The 22,820-nt window shown below is 45.3% G+C and overlaps 1 protein-coding gene across 1 annotated transcript in view; it reads right to left on the reverse strand.

Annotated features, from left to right (window-relative positions):
- The window catches only part of lancl2 (LanC lantibiotic synthetase component C-like 2 (bacterial)), a 54,923-nt gene extending 33,621 nt beyond the window's left edge, over positions 1 to 21,302 (reverse strand). The window contains exon 1 of the mRNA XM_055656877.1: positions 20,914 to 21,302. Within this exon, the coding sequence (XP_055512852.1) occupies positions 20,914 to 21,075 (162 nt within the window). The 5' untranslated portion in view covers positions 21,076 to 21,302. The remainder of the gene's footprint in view (positions 1 to 20,913) is intronic.
- Between the last annotated feature and the right edge of the window lie 1,518 nt (positions 21,303 to 22,820).

The following is a 22,820-nucleotide window of genomic DNA, read 5'->3' on the forward strand; positions in this document are numbered from 1 at the left end:
TATGTGATTGGACACAATGCCCTTGGAGACAGCGGCTGATTGGATGGGAGGAGACCAATTTGTTGATTGGATGGGAATTTTAAGTGAAGCTGGTCGGTGATTAGACGCAACCCCCTTAGAGAAGCGGTTGATTGGGCAAATAATCGAGCACAAAATATTGACAAATAGGAAAACAAAAAAAAAAATCGGAATTCCGATTTAAATCGGAAGAAAATCATGCCTGATCTACAGTTCCTTCATATTGAAGAAGAACCTTGGCCCGAAAAAACTCCTAATCTATTCCCTCCACAGATGCCGCCAGCACTCTGTGTTTTTTATTTAACTGAAATCGAAGAAGACATAAAGCTGGAGTAACTCAGCGGGACGGGTAAAGACTCTGGAGAGAAGGAATGGGTGATGTTTCGGGTCGAGACCCTTCTTCAGAATGAACTGAACTCTCGTCGGTGAGAGTACTTGTGATTGTCTGAAGAAAGGTCTCGACCCGAAACGCCACCCACTCCCTTTCCCCAGAGCCGCCGCCCGTCCCGCTGAGCCACCACAACCCCCCCATGTCCATCTTCAACTCCAGAGCCAAACAATAAACACAGAGTGCTGGAGTAACTCTGTGGGCCAGGCGGCACCTGCGGGGGAAATGGATCATGGCCGTCCATGGCTCCCCCCCCCCCCCCCCCCCCAACAGGAAGGAACCACAGATGCAGCCGTCCCCGCAAAATGACAAATGATTCCGGGAATACCGAGGCGAGAAAGGGAGCGAGAGAGACGAGATAGGGAGTGGGAGAGAGAGAGCACAAGAGAGGGAGGGAGAGAGCGAAAGACAGAGACACATCGAGAGAGGGACAGAGAGCGAGGGATGGAGGGAGAGAGAAAGGGGGGATAAAGGGGGGAGAGAGAGCGAGAAAGAACGAGAGACAGAGAGATCCCAACCCAAGCACTGCGGCAGACCAATGCCCACAGAAACAATCATCCAGATCTTGAAACCCAAAACACCAACAGATTCAATCTGTTAGAATCCTCAGAGGTACAGCATGACCACCAGATCCCTGTATTTTCCAAGCAGCAAGATCCCAAGTCAACCCCACCCGGCCACCACCCTTCCATTGGTGAGTGGCATGGCAACAAAACAAGAAGTCGGGCCGATCCCGGCTGCTCCCACCTGCCCGCTGCACCTCATCATTACGATTATCTATGGTCGATTTTGTGTTGTTAAATACGGACTTTTAAAAAATCCGTATTTAACAACGCAAAACCGTACATCCGTATTCTTATCGCATTTCCGTACAAAATACAGAAAATCTGTACAACTTGGCAGCTCTGCTAGCGACAGGAAACATGTTCCCAATGTTGGGGGTGTCCAGAACCAGGGGCCACAGTTTAAGAATAAGGGGTAAGCCATTTAGAACGGAGACGAGGAAACACTTTTTCTCACAGAGAGTTGTGAGTGTGGAATTCTCTGCCTCAGAGGGCGGTTCTCTGGATACTTTCAAGATAGAGCTAGAAAGAGCTCTTGAAGATAGCGGATACGGGGAGAAGGCAGGAATGGGGTACTGATTGAGGATGACCAGCCATGATCACATTGAATGGCGGTGCTAGCTCGAAGGGCCAAATGGCCTACTCCTGCACATATTGTCTATAAACTGCAATCTAGATATTATAGCACATTGTCCAAATTAACATTTCAATGTGGCCTTGTGGAAATAGTACGTAATTGAAGGTGTTTGTTGCACATTGAAAGACTCCGTCTATCTCATTGGGAGTATGCAAGGTCTCCATGATGCTACCACCTAGGAGATAGTAGCGCTCCAATTTTATTGACTAACACTTATAACTCAAACACCTGGAATTACACTAGGAGACTATCCAATAAATAATTGTTTTAACTGCTTCTCGGACAATGCTGTGCGCAAACAAAATTATGCTGAACCTTGAAATTGTGCACTCAAAAGGATGGTCAAGAATGTCAGGGTAAAATATTTTTGTGAAAATGAACTGTCTAAAACCAGAGGTACATGCTCAAGGCAAGGAAAATCAAAAATCAATAGAAACAGAATTTCATTAGTAAATTATACTGAATACAAGGAAGAAGATACTTAACTTAGTTAATTGGATCCAAAAGATTTGATAAAATATTAGTAAGCCCACTAGGCTCTTAAACATTGAGTGGCTTCTTGGGTCATCATGGAGGTAAATATATGTTAATCAGAGAATGTAAATTTACTAGCTGCAAAGTATTGATCCAGACTTCTGGATCACTTATCCAGAAACAATATTACCATTACATGTGCATTTACTAACATATTCTGAAGGTTGTAGTACAATGTGCAGTAGTACAGTACATCTGTTGTCTTCACCCGTTTGTTCCTCTTCACTCAGCGACATACAGAATGCAGAACTCAAAACTCCAGTGATACAGAAAAGGCACTTTTATGCTCATAAATTAAAATTATATATTCAGAGCTCAAAATTAAAAATGCAAATAGAATCACTGGGCAAAAGTACAGGTATGACTAGTTGAAACTCCACAATTTTAAATTTATGTTTTCCAATAGAAAGTATGATCAGAATACTTAAAGATTGTGCATTTGAGCCTGGATCCAAATTAAATAAAAGATAGATGCATAGTGCTGGAGTAACTCAGCGGGTCAGGACCTTTCTTCAGACTGAAAGTAAGGAGTGAAGGGTGGGGGGCGGCGGTGGGTGTGTGAAAGAGCAGGAGGGAAGAAAAGCCCAGGACAAATCAGGGTCAGCAACAAATTACCTTGAGCAGGGTGATGCCCTGGTTGGCCAATTGTTGGCTAGGGAAGGTGTGATCTCAAGAGGGATACATTGTGCCAAGCTATGGAACTGGTTAAACAGCTAGGGTGGAGGATGGGGGCTAAGGGGGAAGGGTTGTAAGCTACCCAAGCAAAATACGGGGTGCATTTCCTCCAATTTGTGTGTGGCATCACTCGAGTAATGGAGGTACATGATAGAAAGGTCAGTATGGGAATGGGAAAGGGAGTTGAAATGATTAGCAACCAGGAGATGCCATACTGAGCACAAGTGTTCCGTGAAACGGTTGCCGCGTCTATGTTTGGTCTCACCAATGTACAGGGGCCCACTTTGGTAACACCAGATGCAGTAGTTGAGGTAGGAGAAGGTACATGTGAACCTGTCTTATCTGAAAAAAAACTGTCAGGGTTCCTGGATGCAGTTGAGGGAGGAGGTACAAGGACTGGTTTGCACCTCCTGCGGCTGCAGGGGAGAGTACCCGAGGAGGTCGTGGTTTGGGTGGGAAGGGATGCATCTCCTGCAGACGCTGGGGAAAGTACCTGGGGAGGCGGTGGTTTGGGTGGGAAGGATATGTCCTTGTACTTCCTCCATCTTGACTCCATCCAGGGTCCCTGACGGTCCATTCGGGTGAGACAGAGATATATATGTACCTCCTCTAACGGCATCTACTGCATCCAGTGTTCCCAATGTGGGCTCCTGTATGTTGGCTAGACCAAACGGAAACTCGCCGACCGATTTTGCTGACTTCAATTTCCCCTCCCATTCCGAATCCGACCTTTCTGTCCTGGGCCTCCTCCATGGCCATAGTGAGTCGCACCGCAAATTGGAGGAGCAGCACCTCATATTTCGCTTGGGTAGTTTACACCCCAGCGGTATGAACATTGACTTCTCCAATTTCAGGTAGTCCTTGCTTTTTCCTTCTTTCCCCTCCCCTTCCCAGCTCTCCCACAGCCCACTGTCTCTGCCTCTTCCTTTCTTCTTCCCAAACCTCCACCCCCACACCAGTCTGAAGAAGGGTCTCATCCCGAAATATCACCTATTCCTTCGCTCCATAGATGCTACCCCCTCCCCCTCTGAGTTTATCCAGCATTTTTATCAACCTTCGTATTAAGCCAGGGTAGGTGGGCACGACATTTGACATTTTAGAGTGTCAAAAACATGTTGCTGCTGTTCATGCCATGTCCAGACAGTGTCCTTGTGATTAATCTGCCGCAAAGGAGCCGAGACCTTGCTGAAGTTGGGAACAAATTTTCCGAGGTAATTAACCATGCCCAGAAATCTCTGCAGGCCTGCAACATCATTGGGTGTGGACATTTCGCTAATAGCCACAGTCTTAGAAGGATCCGCCTTGAGACCATCAACCGTGAAAATATGCCCCACGTAGCTCACCTGGTTGTCACAGAATTTATTATGGGGATCAAGGAAATGGCAGATGAGTTGAACAGGTACTTTGGATCCGTTTTCAGTAAGGAGGACACAAACAATCTTCCTGATGTACTAGTGGCCAGGTGTCCTAGGATGATGGACGAACTGAAGGAACACTACATTAGGCAGGAAATGGCGTTGGGTAGACTGGTGGGACTGAAGGCTGATAAATCCCCAGGGCCTGATGGTTTGCATCCCTGGGTACTTAATGAAGTGGCTCAAGAAATTGTGGATGCATTGGTGATCATTTTCCAAAGTTCTATAGATTCCGGATCAGTTCCTGTGGATTGGAGGGTAGCTAATGTTATCCCACTTTTTAAGAAAGGCGGGAGAGAGAAAACAGGGAATTATAGACCAGTTAGCCTAAGATCAGTGGTGGGGAAGATGCTGGAGATCATAAAAGTTGAAATAGCGGCACATTTGGATAGCAGAAACAGGATCGGTCCGAGTCAGCATGGATTTACGAAAGGGAAATCATGCTTGACTAATCTTCTGGAATTTTTTGAGGATGTAACTAGGAAAATGGACAAGCGAGAGCCAATCAAGTCAAGTCACTTTTATTTTTATAGCATATTTAAAAAACAACTCTCGTTGACCAAAGTGCTTTACATTGATGGAGGTACTAACGTTATACAACGTTGGTTCATAGATTAAGTACATACATAAATACATACATATGGCCCTCCCTCAGAGGACGTCAAGAAAGGCTTGAGAGTAAAGATGAGTCTGTAGTCTCGACTTAAAAGAGTCGATGGAGGGGGCAGTTCTGATGAGAAGAGGGATGCTGTTCCAGTCTAGGAGCTGCAACCGCAAAGGCACGGTCGCCCCTGAGCTTATGCCTAGACCGTGGGATGTTCAGGAACCTCAAGTCGGCCGATCTGAGGGACCTGGAGGTGGTGTGGTGGGTAAGCAGACTTTTGATGTAGGTGGGGGCAAGCCCGTTAAGGGCTTTGTAAACATAAAGATGGATTTTGAAATTTATTCGGAACCGCACAGGGAGCCAGTGGAGAGGCCAACATCGGGGTCCCTTTTTCGGGTGCCTGTCAGGAGTCTCACTGTGGCGTTTTGAACCAGTTGCAGGCAGGACAGGGAAGATTGGCTGATGCCAGTGTAAAGGAAGTTGCAGTAGTCGAGGCAGGAGATAAATGTGTGGATGATCTTTTCGACGTCATCAAACTGGAGGAATTGTTTTATTTTAGCTATCGTCCAAAGCTGGAAGAAGCTAGCTTTTACCACGGCATTGACTTGTTTGTCAAATTTCAATGCTGAGTCAAATATCACACCAAGGTTTTTGACGTGAGGTTTGAGTAATGGGGTAAGGCTTCCAAGGCTGCCTGCTATCGTTTTGATTGAGTCGGAGGGGCCGAAAAGGATGACCTCAGATTTACTCTCGTTTAGTTGGAGGAAGTTCTGGGCCATCCAACACTTAATATCCTCGAGGCAGTGGATAAGGTTAAGTAGATTTGATCAGTTTTTGGGCTTCAGATTCAGATTCAGATTCAATTTTGATTGTCATTGTCAGTGTACAGTACAGAGACAACGAACTGCATTTAGGGGGAGATAGGAGAGTTGTGTATCGTCTGCATAGCAATGGAAGGAAATGCCGTGCCTTTGATGTAGTGTACCTGGATGTAGTGTACCAGTGGAGGTAGTGTACCTGGACTTTCAGAAAGCATTTGATAAGGTCCCACATAGGAGATTAGTGGGCAAAATTATGGCACATGGTATTGGGTGTAGAGTGCTGACATGAATAGAAAACTGTTTGGCAGACAGAAAAGTCGGGATTAACGGGTCCCTTTCAGAATGGCAGGCAGTGACTAGTTGGGTACCGCAAGGCTCAGTGCTGGGACCACAGCTATTTACAATATACATTAATGATTTAGATGAAGGGATTACAAGTAACATTAGTAAATTTGAAGATAACACTGGGTGGCAGTGTGAACTGAGGACTTTATGAGAATGCAAGGTGACTTGGACAGGTTGGGTGAGTGGGAAATGCATGGTAAATGCAGTTTAATGTGGATAAATGTGAGGTTATCCAATTTGGTAGCAAAAACAGGAAGGAAGATTATTACCTAAATTGTGTCAAGTTGGGAAAAGGGGGAGTACAATGGGATCTGGGGGTCCTTGTTCATCAGTCAATGAAAGTAAGCATGCAGGTACAGCATGCAGTGATGAAAGCGAATGGCATGTTGGCCTTCATAACAAGAGGAGTTGAGTAAAGGAGCAAAGAGTACCTTCTGCAGTTGTACAGGGCCCTAGTGAGACCACACATGGAGTTTTGTGTGCAGTTTTGGTCTCCAAATTTGAGGAAGGACATTCTTGCTATTGAGGGAGCGCAGCGTAGGTTCACAAGGTTAATTCGCGGGATGGCGAGACTGTCATATGCTGAGAGAATGGAGCGGCTGGGCTTGGATACTCTGGAATTTAGAAGGATGAGAGGAGATCTTATTGAAACGTATAAGATTATTAAGGGTTTGAACACGCTGGAGCAGGGGTCGGCAACCTACGGTCCCCGGGCCGAATATGGCTCGTAACTCGAAATCATCCGGCCCGCAGGCGTATTTTTTTCCCCGTATTTATCCAGCCCGCAGACATTCCTCATCTCTGGTACCTCCCGAGGCCGCGGTGCCCAGGTGCGATGGCGCAAGGAAGCAATGAGGCCTGCGCTGGCGGCTGCAATGGCGGAGCCGCCGATCAGTGCCGAGTAACGTCGAGCGGCGAGCAGTGCCGAGTTGTGGCTGTGCCGCATCCTGCACAAAAGACCCTTTTGTGCCTGGGCTTCACTGTCGGGATCGGGGTTATCAATAGGTCGGGGATGAGTGAGTGTGAGTATTTGAGCCACTGCCTTCAGGACAGAGCCAAGGCAATGGTCCGTAGATACGCCATGTTCATGAGCACCCGTAACTAAGGGTGGCATCCTCGAAGGGGCGGGATTTATGTGAACACGTGATTTGATGCCTGCCTTCCGGGGCGGGATCCATGTGTACACGTGAAAGATGTGGCCCGCCCTCCGCTCACAGACATGCATCCCGGCCCCTATGCAGAACAAGGTTGCCGACCCCTGCGTTAGAGGCAGGAAACATGTTCCCGATGTTGCGGGAGTCCAGAACCAGGGGCCACAGTTTAAGAATAAGGGGTAAGCCATTTAGAACGGAGATGAAAACACTTTTTCACACAGAGTTGTGAGTGTGGAATTCTCTGCCTCATAGGGCAGCGAAGGCCGGTTTTCGGGACAATTTCAAGTGAGAGCTAGATAGGGCTCTTAAAGATATCGGTCGCGTTCTCAAGACCTATGCAGATCAACTGGCGGGAGTTTTTACGGACATTTTCAACCTCTCACTTCTGAGGTCTGAGGTTCCCACCTGCTTTAAGAGGGCATCAATAATACCGGTGACCAAGAAGAGTAAGGTGACGTGCCTCAATGACTATCGACCAGTGGAACTAACGTCTGTGGTGATGAAGTGCTTTGAGAGGTTGGTTATGGCGCACATCAACTCCAACCTCGACCCACTACAGTTCGCATACCACCACAACAGATCAAGGGAGGATGCACTTTCACAGGCTCTCCACTCCGCATTGGACCACTTGGACAATGATTTATTTTTCTTTTTTTTTTTCTCTTCCCCCGTTATGTACTGTGTTTACATATTCACATATTCTGTTGTGCTGCAACAAGTAAGAATCTCATTGTCCCATTCGGGACATCTTTGTACTTATAAAACTCTGATCTTGGACGTGTGTGTATTTGTGTGCGTGCGTGTGCGTGTGCGTGTGATGTTCATGTGCGTTTCACATCTCCTCGACGCACTAACGATGACATTTTTAAATATTCCGATAGAGATTTACGCCATGTCAAAAATGCATTATTTCTCAAGTTATTTTTGAAAATGTTCAAAAATTTCAAATAACTTGGAAAATAAATGAGATGGTCTCGCTGATGACGTTACAATGGCTCTGCTCCTCAAGGCCTGCCGCGCTATTTTCCACGCGCAGCGAGTGATGTCGCCCCCCCTCCACCTCCCTCCACCGCGGTTCTTCAAAAGACACAGAAAGAATGGGCTCTGTACTGAGCTCCCGAGGTCACGAGCATTCCGGCTTGCTTAATTTGATGAACAAGGCTTAATACTGACTTCCACATCTCTAAAGATAAGTGTCCGATCGAACTTCATTGTTTTGGTTTAAATAGGTGGCGCGACTGACGTTGCAGCGGCCTCTGCAGTCCGTCTGTCTCTTTTTTTTTGTTGTCCCGTTGAATGTATAGTTTTGTTGTGGTTTTTGTATTGTTTTTCCTTCCACTACCTGCAACCTCCGGCAACCACCTTCAACTATATTCGCAACCGGCTTTGACTAAAAAATTACCTATTTTTAGTCGCGGCCGATTTTGAATTTTTTCACCGTCATAGTAAGGTTATTTATTGCCGGCTGATTTGGCCTGGTCTTTTTTCCCCTGCCCTACTTTCGGTCTGAAATAGGGTCCCGACCTGAAATGTTACCCATCCTCTTTCCCCCCCCCCAGATATGCTGCCATTAGAATCACCTGGAGTACAACTGTATCACTGTTACTCAAACACATCATCTGATTTTATAAATGAGTATGTGGCTTGTTATTAGTGTAGCCACTAAGAGTAATCTAACCACAGGGCACACACCAAAGCTACACATAACAAGTATTTGTGCAATGAATTGCTTTACCAAGAACAGTGAAATATTGCATTTCATTATTTAATTGTTTAAATAACTGTCGTACTTGTCTTATCAATGTGACCAATATTTTACAAGAATGAATTGTAAAACGAGTAACAATACATTTATGAAGAACACCAAATTTCAGCTTTTTCCATAAACTATATAAATTGACCGCTATAAAAATCATTGGACACCAATCTATTATTCAACTTCTTTTGACCACAATCTTTCCATATAACCATATAACAATTACAGCACGGAAACAAGCCATCTCGGCCCTACAAGTCCGTGCCGAACAATTATTTTACCCTAGTCCCATCTACCCGCACTCAGACCATAACCCTTCATTCCCTTCCCATCCATATACCTATCCAATTTATTTTTAAATGATAAAATCGAACCTGCCTCCACCACTTCCACTGAAAGCTCATTCCACACAGTTACCACTCTCTGAGTAAAGAAGTTCTCCCTCATGTTACCCCTAAACTTCTGTCCCTTAATTCTGAAGTCATGTTCTCGTTTGAATCTTCCCTAATCTCAATGGGAAAAGCTTGTCCACGTCAACTCTGTCTATCCCTCTCATCATTTTAAAGACCTCTATCAAGTCCCCCCTTAACCTTCTGCGCTCCAGAGAATAAAGACCTAACTTATTCAACTTTTCTCTGTAACTTAGTTGCTGAAACCCAGGCACCATTCTAGTAAATCTCCTCTGCACTCTCTCTATTTTGTTGACATCCTTCCTATAATTGGGCGACCAAAATTGTACACCATACTCCAGATTTGGTCTCACCAATGCCTTGTACAATTTTAACATTACATCCCAACTTCTATACTCAATGCTCTGATTTATAAAGGCTACCATACCAAAAGCTTTCTTTACCACCCTATCTACATGAGATTCCACCTTCAGGGAACTATGCACAGTTATTCCTAGATCCCTCTGTTCAACTGCATTCCTCAATTCGCTACCATTTACCATGTACATCCTATTTTGATTTGTCCTGCCAAGATGTAGCACCTCACACTTATCAGCATTAAACTCTATCTGCCATCTTTCAGCCCATTCTTCCAAATGGCCTAAATCTCTCTGTAGACTTTAGAAATCTACTTCATTATCCACAACACCACCTATTTTAGTATCATCTGCATACTTACTAATCCAATTTACCATACCTTCATCCAGATCATTGATGTACATGACAAACAACAGTGGACCCAACACAGATCCCTGAGACACCCCACTAGTTACCTGCCTCCAACCTGACAAACAGCCATCCACCATTACTCTCTGGTGTCTCCCATTCAGCCACTGTTGAATCCATCTTGATCTCCTGCATTTAAACCCAACAATTGAACCTTCTTAACCAACCTTCCATGAGGAACCTTGTCAAAGGCCTTACTAAAGTCCATATAGACAACATCCACTGCTTTACCCTCATCAATTTCCCTAGTAACCTCTTCAAAAAATTCAAGAAGATCACTCAAACATGACCTTCCAGGCACAAATCCATGTTGACTGTTCCTAATCATACCCTGTTTATCCAGATGCTTATATATATTATCTCTAAGTATCTTTTCCATTAATTTGCCCACCACTGAAGTCAAACTAACAGGTCTATAATTGCTAGGTTTACTCTTAGAACCCCTTTTAAACAATGGAACAACAGGTGCGGTACACCAATCCTCGGGCACTATTCCCGTTTCTAATGACATTTGAAATATTTCTGCTATTTCTACACTAACTGCCCTCAATGTCCTAGGGAATATCCTGTCAGGACCTGGAGACTTATCCGCTTTTATATTTTTCAAAAGTGTCAGTACTTCTTTTTCTTTGAATCTCATAGTTTCCATAGCTACTCTACGTGTTTCCCTTACCTCACATAATTCAATATCCTTCTCCTTGGTGAATACCGAAGAAAATAAATTGTTCAATATTTCCCCCATCTCTTTTGGCTCTGCAGATAGCTGTCCACTCTGTCTCTCTAATGGACCAATTTTATCCCTCGTTATCCTTTTGCTATTAATGTAGCTGTAGAAACCCTTTGGATTTACTTTCACCTTACTTGCCAAAGCAACCTCATATATTCTTTTAGCTTTTCTAATTTCTTTCTTAAGATTCTTTTTACATTCTTTATACGCCTTAAGCACCTTATTTACTCCATGTTGCCTATAATTATTGATCTCTCTCTTTATCCGAACCGTGTCCAATTTCCCTTGAAAACCATGGCTCTTTCCAATTTTTACTATTTCCTTTCAGCCGAACAAGGACATAAAGATTCTGTACTCTTAAAATTTCCCCTTTAAATGTCCTCCATTTCTCTTCTACATCCTTCCCATAAAACAAAATGTCCCAATTCACTCCTTTTAAATCCTTTCGAATCTCATCAAAGTTAGCCTTTCTCCTATCAAAAATCTCAACCCCAGGTCCAGTTCTGACCCTCTCCATAATTATATTGAAACTAATGGTATTGTGATCATTGGATCTTTCGTGATAGATAAAACCAATAATCCTATTTAACTAACCTTCACTGCCTGCATTTCTGGTGAATCACTTATTCAAGTTTGATTTATACAACTCATGGACCTGGGAGTTAGCACTCCTCTCTACCTCTGGCTGTGTGACTTTGCGACCCATAGACCACAATTATCAAGGAAATGCGACAAAACATACTCCACGATAATTCTTAACAGTAGTGGCCTGTAAGGATGCTTTCTCAGTGCTTTACTGTACTCCCTATGATTGTACAGCCAAATTCTGCTCCAAATCCATTTCTAAGTTTGCAGATAACAATGCTATAGTGGGCTAGATCTTGAACAATGATGAGGTGGAGTACATGAAGCCATACTCCACCTTGCTTCCTGAACTCAATAACTAGCCAAAAGGAGCTAGTTATTGAGTTCAGGAAGTAAGGTGGATTACATGGCTAAATCAGCATCAGTAGTGCCAAAGTCGGCGTGGTTCAGAGATTCAAGTTCTTAAGGGCCTGTCCCACTTGGGCGTCATTTGCACATCACTCAGGTGGACTGCAAAGATTTTGTGAATCTCAAAATCTTGGGGCGCCGCGCGCGACCAAGCGTCACTGCCTACGCCACCACGTCTCACCACGCGCCATGCGCATGTCACGCATGATGTTGCATGGCAGCGGGAGAGGAGGTGGACAGACGTCTCGAGCTCCAGTTGGCCTTGTCGCCTAGTCTACGCTTCGTAGCACCTATGTGAAGGAGACCACATCAACACACTGAAAGCAATAGCGGAGGTACATGCAAACCTCTTAACTGGAAGGGCTATTGGGGTCCACAAATGGAGGCAAGGAAGGAGTGTAGCAACAGATGTTACACCTCCTGCGGTTTAAGGGGAAAGTACCTGAGGAAAGAGAGATGAGCGAACAAAGTTTTCACAGAGAGTTTACCACCCATCTCCCCTCTACTCCATCAGTCTGAAGAAGGACCCACACCCAAAATGTTGTCTGTTCATTTCCTTCCAGATGCTGCTTGACCTGCTGAATTCCTGCTCAAAATTCCAACATTTGGATAGCAGTAACAGTATCAGCATGGATTTACTAAGGGGAAATCATGTTTGACTAATCTTCTGGAATATTTTGAGGATGTAACTAGGAAAATGGACAAGGGAGAGCCAGTGGATGTGGTGTACCTGGACTTTCAGAAAGCCTTTGATAAGGTCCCACATAGGAGATTAGTGGGCATAATTAGAGCACATGGTATTGGGTGTAAGGTATTGACATGGATAGAAGATTTGTTGACAGACAGGAAACAAAGAGTAGGGCCTCCTCCATGGCCAGGGTGAGGCCCTCCTTAAATGGGAGCAGCACCTCATATTCTGCTTGGGTAGTTTACACCCCAGCGGTATGAACATTGACGTCCAATTTCAGGTAGTCTCTGTTTTCTCCCTCTTTCTCCTCCCCTTCCCAGCTCTCCCACAGCCGACTGTCTCCGCTTCTTCCTTTCTTCTTCCCAACCACCCCCACATCAATCTGAAGAAGGGTCTCGACCCGAAACGTCCCCTATTTCCTTCGTTCCATAGATGCTGCCTCACCCGCTGAGTTTCTCCAGCATTTTTGTCTACCTTCGATTTTCCAGCATCTACAGTTCCTTCTTAAACAAATGAACTACTGTGTCACCTCAAGGTACTGTTTGATTGCTAGTTGATGGAAAGGACAGTTACATTCCCCTTACACTATTGCAATTCTCTACAACTTTAACCACTTTTATTTCTGACTTTCCCTAGTTTTGATGTAAAGCCATCAATCTGAAACGTTAACTCCCCTCCTCCATAGACACTGGCTGAGCCACGTATAATTAAAATAGAAAATGTTAGAAATAAGATTTCTGTGACTAGATGTGGGAAACAAATAATCGATTTGTAACCACAAACCTTCGCTAAAATGATGATTCAAATTAAACTGCCAAAAGCTAATTGACAAAGATCTTTAGAAAATATAAATGGAAATATGTGGAGATGCGGGACAAACTGTCGTGTGGACTTCAGAATAGGAAATAGTAATGTTAGAGAGGTATGTGGAAACAGATTAGGAGTTAATGCAGCACATCAAAAATAGTCTACCTGCCGACCTAGACCCACTGCAGTTCGCCTACAGAGCCAACCGATCCACAGAGGACGCAGTCTCAACAACACTGAACCTCGTATTGTCACATCTCGATCGGAAAAATACCTATGCCAGGATCCTCTTCATAGACTTCAGCTCTGCTTTCAATACAATCATTCCACAGCAGCTGGTGGAGAAGTTGGAGCTATTGGGGGTTGATGCTGGCACATGCAACTGGGTCCTGAACTTTCTGTCGCAACAGCAGCAGACAGTCAGGGTGGGCAGTAGGACATCAAAAACCATAGCCGTGAGCACTGGCTCACCCCAAGGCTGTGTCCTAAGCCCCCTTCTGTTTAGTCTGCTGACACACGACTGTACTGCCAGACTCAATAACAACTTCATCAACAAGTTCGCTGATGACACAACAGTGGTGGGTCTCATCAGTGACAATGATGAATCGGCGTACAGGATGGAGGTGGAGCTGCTCACAGGTTGGTGCAAATCCCCACAACCTCATTCTAAACGTGGGAAAAACTAAGGAGATGGTGGTTGACTTCAGGAGGGCGGGGAAACAACACCATACACCTCTGCACATCGACGGAGCTGATGTGGAAAGGGTCAGCAGCATGAAGTTCCTAGGACTACATCTGTCTGATGACCTGACGTCCACGGCCAACACCACAGCTCTGGTCAAGAGAGCCCAGCAGCGACTTCACCCTCTCCGAAGACTACGTAAAGCAGGCCTCCCCACTACACACCTACGGACTTTTTATAGGGGGACTGTCGAGAGCACACTGACCTACGGCATCACTTCCTGGTTCGGGAGCTGCAAGGCGTACGAACGGCACCAACTAGACAGGATAGTGAAGACCGCCAGCAGGATTATTGGTGCTCCACTCCACTTCCTGCTGAACATATACAGGAAGAGATGTATCAGCAGAGCCATCTCCATCATCAAAGACCCTTACCACCCATCGCATGACATTTTCTCCATCCTCCCATCTGGGAAGAGGTACAGGAGCATTAGCTGCAAAACCAGCAGGATGCTCCTCAGCTTCTTCCCACAGGCTATAAGACTGTTAAATGGACTTTGCCCCCTGCCAAGTATCGCGCACAAACCCCCACACTGCAGCAGAGCCACTGTTGTGCCGCTGCCGGTCGGAACGGCTGTTGAATGTTTAGTAGAGTGTTAAATTTGTTCATGATACATGTATTTTTTATTTCTATTTATTTTTCATGCACACTGAATGGACACTGGTTGAGCAACGTTTTTTTGTTTCCTCTAGGTATGCGAATACTCAGGAAATGACAATAAAGATATACAATACAATACAATACAATGGTTTCAAATTGGTAAAGTTAAATTTTAGGAAGTTTTTCAGATCTGTAAATTTGGATGAATACTTAGAACAGACCAACAGGCCGAGCAGTGAAAGTCAGGGCTCAAGAATTGTTTAAATAACTATCAGTTTAGAGGTAGGAGGGGAATGATGTTAATAAATGAAAATAAAAGGTCAATGTCAGAGTAAAGAAACAGGCCCTTTGCCTCATCTTATTTGGCTGCAGGTCAATATCCTTCTGCCTAGTCTATGCAAGTGCCTGTTCAAAGTGTATCAGATTGCTCGGCCTCCTCTGGTAGAGCTTTTTCCAATATTAAGCACACTGACAAACACTCCCTCACAACCTCCTTAAAACTCCTTCCTCTCATCTCAAACCTATGCCTTGTTTTTGTTATCCCTACCATGTGAAAAAGATTTTGATTATCTACACTTATCATAAATTTATATACCAGTCAGGTCACCCCTTGATCTATATTACTCCAGGGGAAAAAGAACGCAACCTGTATAATTCCTCCTCACAATTAAAGTTTTATCAAGGCAACATCTTGGTGAATCTCCTCTGCATTCTTTAGTGCGATCGCATTGATCCTTATAGTGTGGTGCCCAGAATTACGATAACGCTCCAGACACAGTTTAACCAGTGTTTTGTAAAGATGTAATACAAACTCCCAACTTTTATATTCAATGAAATCTGGAGCAAAAAAAACAAAACTGCTAGAAAGACAAAGTGGGCTAGGCAGCAACTCTGAGGACACCACACGTTGACAATTCTTTTGCCTTGTGTCCCTAAATTTGAAGGTGCTGTATTTATTAAGTACATTTAACAAAGTCACCAGCGAGCACCTTCCATGCTAAAAAAACACTTCGAACACTGCTATGATCTCTGCTGCATCTCTTGGGTTTTGCGGCGTTCCAATACCCATCACTATCTCCACTAAGCCTTGGCCCTGATGCACATACCGTTCCCTCAGCTTTGTGTTCCATAACGCGTGAACTTCCAAAGATGCTAGCTAATACCGGTCAGCTAACATACTTATTGTCCTTACCATAGTTCATTACGGCACTCAGAACCTGCCAGCCGGAAACCACTATTGACCTTCATTATCCATGTATCCTGTGGGGCCAGGTTGCAATCTAGTGTCGGGATTATTAACATACTAATTATCCTTAACTTTTGTCCCCGGTTACGGACGGTGCCAAAAAAAGTCTCCACCTTTGTGTAGTAAAGATTTTGTATTTTACATATCAATCTACCTCACCTTTGTACTTCCTTAGTAATTATCTTTTTGGTGAATAAATTCTCTACTGTACCAACTTAATTTTAGAGTTGTGATCGCAGCCTTTGACTGCGATTCTCTCTCCTTGTGCAAGTAAAATAAATTCACTGCTGATGGTTAATCAAGTCGTCCACGAGTTATTGAAGAGTTTGTAAAACAGACACCCAACCCCTTTTCCACACTTTCCCACTGTCCCTGCTTAACCTGAGCTACTGCCCTCACACATGTCACTGCTTCCTCCTGACGACGTACCTGCTCTACAACCAATTTCCTCCTCTCTGTTGGACCTGCCTTAGTTCACACTGCTGCACCCCACCAACAATGTATGTATGCCTCAGAGCTGCTTGTGCTTCTTCTACTGCTTGGTTTGAGCTACTTTCTCCGACACCCCCCCCCCCCATCCATTCTACACTGGTTCCCCAATTCACCCTGTACTTACCCCTTTCCCGTCCATCCTGTACTGATCCCCCAACCATCCTGTACTAATCCATGCATTCATCCCGTACTGACACACCCTCCATTTGCCCTGCACCTTCCTCTCATTCATCCTGTAGTGATCCCCCATTCACCCTGCACAGACCCTCCGATCCACACTGTACTGCCCCCCCCCCCAATTCATCCTGCACTGATCTCTCCCCTCCCCCCATCCATCCTGTACTGATCCTCCCATTCAAGAAGAATGGGGGGAACGGTCTGAAGAAGGGTCTCGACCCGAAACGTTGCCTATTTCCTTCGTTCCATAGATGCTGCCTCACCCGCTGTTTCTCCAGCATTTTTGTCTACCCCCATCCATCCCGTACTGATCCCCCAACCATCCTGTACAAATCCATGCATTCATCCCGTACTGACCCACCCTCCATTTACCCTGGAAATGGCTTCAGAGTGAACATTGACTATGTTTGATAACGGAATGCAATTAAATGTGTTTTAATTCCCAATGTTATTTGTTTTAATCCATAAAGATGGATTAATTATATTGTGAACACATGAAACATTAAAACCGCAGTGTTCGATTGTCACTGCCACCATTGACACGTTATTACAGAGTTAATTTTATCGGCAAATCAATGCTCTTAATATGGAGTATCAGTACTGTAGTTATTTAATGAGCAATATTCACAACTATACATACGCATATATGTTACCATGGTCCAGGATTTATTGACACAGGTTGATCATACACTGAATAATCCAACCACATTTTTGTTTGGAAGTGGAAAGAATTAATAGAAATAGCATTAATTGCAGTGTGTAAAAAAGAGTTGAGATACTATCTTATAATTTTGCTGCATGTCATTGTGGGATATATCATGTCTTGATTGGTGAATGTTTAGTTTGTGACTTTATTTGAAGCAGAAATAATATGTGAATGCTTCACTGAGTATAATTCCGACTGGTAACTACGCACTTCGTCCGAGCACAATATCACACGTGTCATGCAAGCCATCTTAAATTACCACCTAAACTGCCATTTGGCAACCTAAAAAGCTGCCAAGGTTGCCCGGCTGGCAACAGGGAAAAAAAGTTAAGTGAGAGCCCTGCTAGCCTCTCCAGAGACTGCAAGCTCATGATGGTAAAGTCCGCAGGCTGCATTTGGAGCGATCCCAGGCAAGGGATCGACTCCGATGTTAAGTCAAAGTCAGCCGAGGAGGCTTCCAGCTCCATCAATGGTAGGCTGCAGAGCGACCAGAGATGCGATCCGGAAAAAAAACAATCGCATCACCGGTAAGGAAGAAACTGAAAAAAATGTCCCTCTTCCCCTCCCCCCACATAAAACAAACCAGAGAACATTTACACAAACTTTTAAAACTCACTGAAAATTAAAAAAATATGAACAGACTGTTGGCGGGGCAGCCAATCGTGTGGCGCCCCTTGTGGTATATTTAACATGGTCCATGTTAATTATTGAAAATTAAAGAACAGCTTTTTATCTTCTGACTAAACTAGTGCAGCCTGGGGATTTAATACAGAATTCAACCAGCTATTTTGTTCCCTCCACCAGATATCAGATATCTTGTTTCAAGTTTTCTACCATCTCCCTTCCTGGTGGTTTTTAACAATTTAGGTCTGGACCACACAGCAGACTTTACCTCTGCTCCCTATCCCACCCCATTTCCGCATGGGTTATTTCACTTTGACTTGACTTGACTTGATTGCCAAATTATCACTGAGCTATCCAGTTGAACTTGTTTGGCTGCATGAATGCTCAAGTCAAGTTTATTGTCATGTGTCTCAGATAGGACAATGAAATTCTTGCATTGCTGCAGCACAACAGGATATTGTAGTTATAAATACAGATCATAAAGCTTGATCAACTTGAGTGCTTCCAGTGGTTTTATTTTTGTTTCAGACTGTCAGCAAATAGAATATACAAAAGTACTGCAACAGAACAGACATTTTGGCCAACAATGTCTGTGCTGAACATGATGTCAAGAATAGCCTGCTACATGATCCATATTTCTCCATTCCCTGCATATTTATGTGCCTATCAAAAAGCCACTTAAATGCCACATGCCTCCACCACCATTCTTGGCAGCACATGCCAAGAGCCAACCTCGCTGTAAATAAAATGTGTACCACACATCTTTAAACTTTGCCCCTTGACATTTCCATCTTGGGAAAAAGGTTCTGACTGTTTACCCCAACTATGCCTCCCATCATTTTATTTACTTCTATCTGGGCTCCTGGTGAATGGGATGGTTAACCCATTCCCTTCTCTTTTAGAGTTGCAATGGCTCTACATCCGCTGTAATGAGTGACCAAATTGTATGTTACACTGTGCATTTGCATCACCAAAATGAAAATCGCCCATGCTCTCTGAAGAAGGGTCTTGACCCGAAATGTCATCTATCATAGATACATAGACAATAGGTGCAGGAGTAGGCTATTCGAGCTAGCACCGCCATTCAATGTGAATCCACAATCAGTACCCCGCTCCTGCCTTCTCCCCTTATCCCTTGATTTGGTTAGCCCTAAGAGCTCTATCTAACTCTCTTTGAATGCCTCCACTGCCTTCTGAGGCAGCGAATTCCACAAATTCACAACTCCCTGGGTGAAAAAGTTTTTGCTCATCTCAGTTAGAGATTTTTCCCATGGGGTCCAAAATCTGAAAATTTCAGGCTTTATTTCTCGTCATTATTGAAAATGTTCAAAAATCTGGAAAACGTTGAATTTAAAAACCACTGTCTCTCGCTGATGATGTCACAATGGGTCTGCTCCTTGCACCCTTCTTCCACGAGCTGTGAATGACATCACCCCCTGATCACCACCCCCTCCCCCCCCCCCCCCCAGTTATTCAAAAGACTCGGCTGGCTCGCTCGGAGATCTTCTTCCACGCACTGCAAGTGATGTCACCCCCCGCGACCCCTCACCCCGGTTATTCAAAAGACTCGGCTGGCTCGCTCAGCTGCTCGGCTCGGGTCCAGTTCTCGGCTCGGCCCTCCCCCCCACTTTCTCCCCACCCCTCTCTCCCCCTCTCCTCTGTCTCTGCCCCTCTCTCTCTGCCTCTGCCCCCTCTCTCTCTGCCCTCACTCTCTACCCCCTCCCTCTCCAGATGCGCTTGCGATTTGGGGGCTATGCGTGAGTGGATAGGGAGAGGATGGTGTAAAAGGTGCAAATTAATAATATTAATATAATATCAAGGGGGTGGATAGTGTGTGTGTGGGGGGGTGGTTATTGTGTGAATGTGTGGGGGGTGGATAGTGTGTGTAGCCCCCACCCGTGCGTTGAGGGGATGGGACCCAACGAGCCCCACTTGGGCTAATGTTTCTATAAGATATCCTCTCATCCTTCTAAATTCCAATGAATACAAGCCCATTCTTTCATCATATGACAGTCCCGCCATCCCGGGAATTAACCTCGTGAGCTGCACTCTCTCAATAGCAAGAATGTCCTTCCTCAAATTGGGCGACCAAAACTGTACACAATACTCCAGGTGTGGTTTCACCAGGGCCCTGTACAACTGCAGAAAGACCTCTTTGCTCCCATACTCAACTCCTCTAGTTATAAAGGCCAACTGCTTGCTTCACTGCCTATTTTCTTCACTACCTGCATGCTTACTTTCAGTGGCTGAAATACAAGAACACACAGGTCTCGTTGTACTTTCCCTTTTCCTAACCTGACACCATTCAGATAATAATCTGCCTTCCTGTTCTTCCCACCAGTGGATAACCTCACATTCATCAACATGATACTGCATCTGCCCACTCACCCAACCTAAGTCACCCTGCATCCTCATAATACTCTTCACATTTCACACTACCACCCAGCTTTGTGTCATCTACAAATTTGCTAATGTTACTTGTAATCCCTTCATCTAAATCATTAATATATATTGTACATAGCTGTGGTTTCAGCACCGAGCCCCACTAGTCACTGCCTGCCATTCTGAACACTACATCCACTGGCTCTCCCTTGTCCTTTTTACTTGTTACATCCACAAACAATTCCAGGTTAGTCAAACATGATTTCTCCACAGATGCCGCCTGACCCGCTGAGCTATTCCAGCACGTTGGGTCTTTTTTTGTATAAATCGGCATCTGCAGTTCCCCCTGTCACCCATGTAATAACCGGCCCGGGAGCCGGGCTGTTCTGCAGACTTGGGTGGAGAGCGGCAACGCCCCGGGGCGGGTTCACCTTGGCTGTGCTCCCGGAACTTCTGTTCATCTTCGCCTCTCCTCCGTAGTGCCCACACAGGATCTTTGGTAGTGCCGCCGTTTGTGCGGAGGAGAGTAGAGGAACGACCTCCCCCGGACCTGGAGCACTTTCCTGCGGGCAGCATCCTCCCCACCCATCCCATCCCATCGGCTCACCATGAACCCGTTTCAAAACATCTGTTGCCTCCATTACCTTTCCCTGCTCGTCGAAGCAGTCCGCTCCGTCCTGCTGTTCGGGCGGGCCGGCTCCTCCGCCCGCTGCATCGCCCCGGTCGGGGTACGGGTTGACGAACGAGCGCTCCTCCATCTCCAGCTCCAGCTCCGACCTCAGCCGCTTTGACACCGATTCTCCCATCACACCCCGGGACTACGGGGCTCCGCGCGGGACACACACGGGCGGCGGCGGCTACGCGAGGTTCCACCACACACACACGCGCGCACACACACACACACACGGACCCCGCCGGTCGGCAGCTGGCGGCACGAGACGTACACCACCAACCGCCACACACACACACGCGCACAGACAGACACAGAGAGAGACCCCGGCGGCACGAGGCGTCCGCCACCAACCGCCACACACACACACGCGCACAGACAGAGAGACCCCGGGTCGGCAGCTGGCGGCACGAGACGTACACCACCAACCGCCACACACACACACGCGCACAGACAGACAGAGAGAGACCCCGGCGGCACGAGGCGTCCTCCACCAACCGCCACACACACACACGCGCACAGACAGAGAGACCCCGGCGGCACGAGGCGTCCTCCACCAACCGCCGCACACACACACGCGCAGACAGAGAGAGACCCCGGCGGCACGAGGCGTCCTCCACCAACCGCCACACACACACACACACAGCGACCCCGCCGATCGGCAGCGCGAGCCGCGGACACACTTGACAACAATGAAGGTGGGAGGAGGCTGACCAGCGGCGCTGCGCAGTCTGTCGATCTTTTCCTCGCTACAAGTGCAGCAGTTGCTCCCCTTCGATTCGGTTACTATTGTACCATTCATCAAAGCTTTAACAAACACAAAAGCTCCATATGCACTCACGTTGCAAGCAGCCAAGATCACCACCTCACATTAATTTATCTACACAGTACCCACTCCTAACCTGTAAATTACACTCCAGTTCACTTGACACAATGTGTAACCACATTCTTTAACCAAAACGCACAGGGTACCAGCAAATTAATTTAAACCTCAAAATTGTGCTGCACCGCCGTATGCCCTTCAACTATGTGGACGTGGGTTATTCGTGCCGAATATATCATGACACTACTGCTATCTCTTCCCGTCTAATTAAACACTGATAAATTGTTATATAGCATTTATTAAATGTGCTCAATATATATCATATTTTGTCCTTCAATCAGCAATTTCACATAACCGCAGCAATAAAGCTATTTTTTCCAACCATTAAAAGCCACCTGCATGAAAATAATGTTATAAACGATATTATATTAAACAATTGAGATCTATGATTGAAAAACAATTACTGGTTTCCTCAAAATACAATTGTACTAATCTGCTCTTTCTATTGCTGACAAAACACCTCCTCTCTGCTTTCTTGCGCCAGAAGCTCGTTCGTCCGTTTCATTTCTATTTATTCCCACACCAGCCACTCTGTAGATCACTTCAACATGACAGGTTGTTCCGGTTTAGGAAACTAATCGAGATGTGAGATTTGCAGCAGGAACTTGCACAAATTACTTTTATATCTCCTTCTTTTCCTGCAATAAAGGCGGGACTATTGAATTAGGCAGATTTACAGAAGCATCAAGCTGCACTGATCTTTCTAATTTTGTGCGGGCTCAGTTATTGCGAGACCGCTGAATTACTGCGATGGACAGATGGTGCATTTCTAATTTCGATGCAATGCTCACATTTCTTTCTATACATTCATTTTACTCTCTTTTCTATAGAATAACTTTCAATTTCATCGGAATATCACAATTTTGTGTCTATCTTTGGTGTAAATCAGCACCTGCAGTTCCTCCCTACACATCACAATTTTCATTATCTGTTTTGCGAAAGGAGGCAATGTTTAACGAGTAATAGTGGCCCTGTTGCTTTGTTCAGAAGTGAATTGG

This window comes from Leucoraja erinacea, chromosome 2, assembly GCF_028641065.1.
Source record: "Leucoraja erinacea ecotype New England chromosome 2, Leri_hhj_1, whole genome shotgun sequence".
Lineage (NCBI taxonomy): Eukaryota > Metazoa > Chordata > Chondrichthyes > Rajiformes > Rajidae > Leucoraja > Leucoraja erinaceus.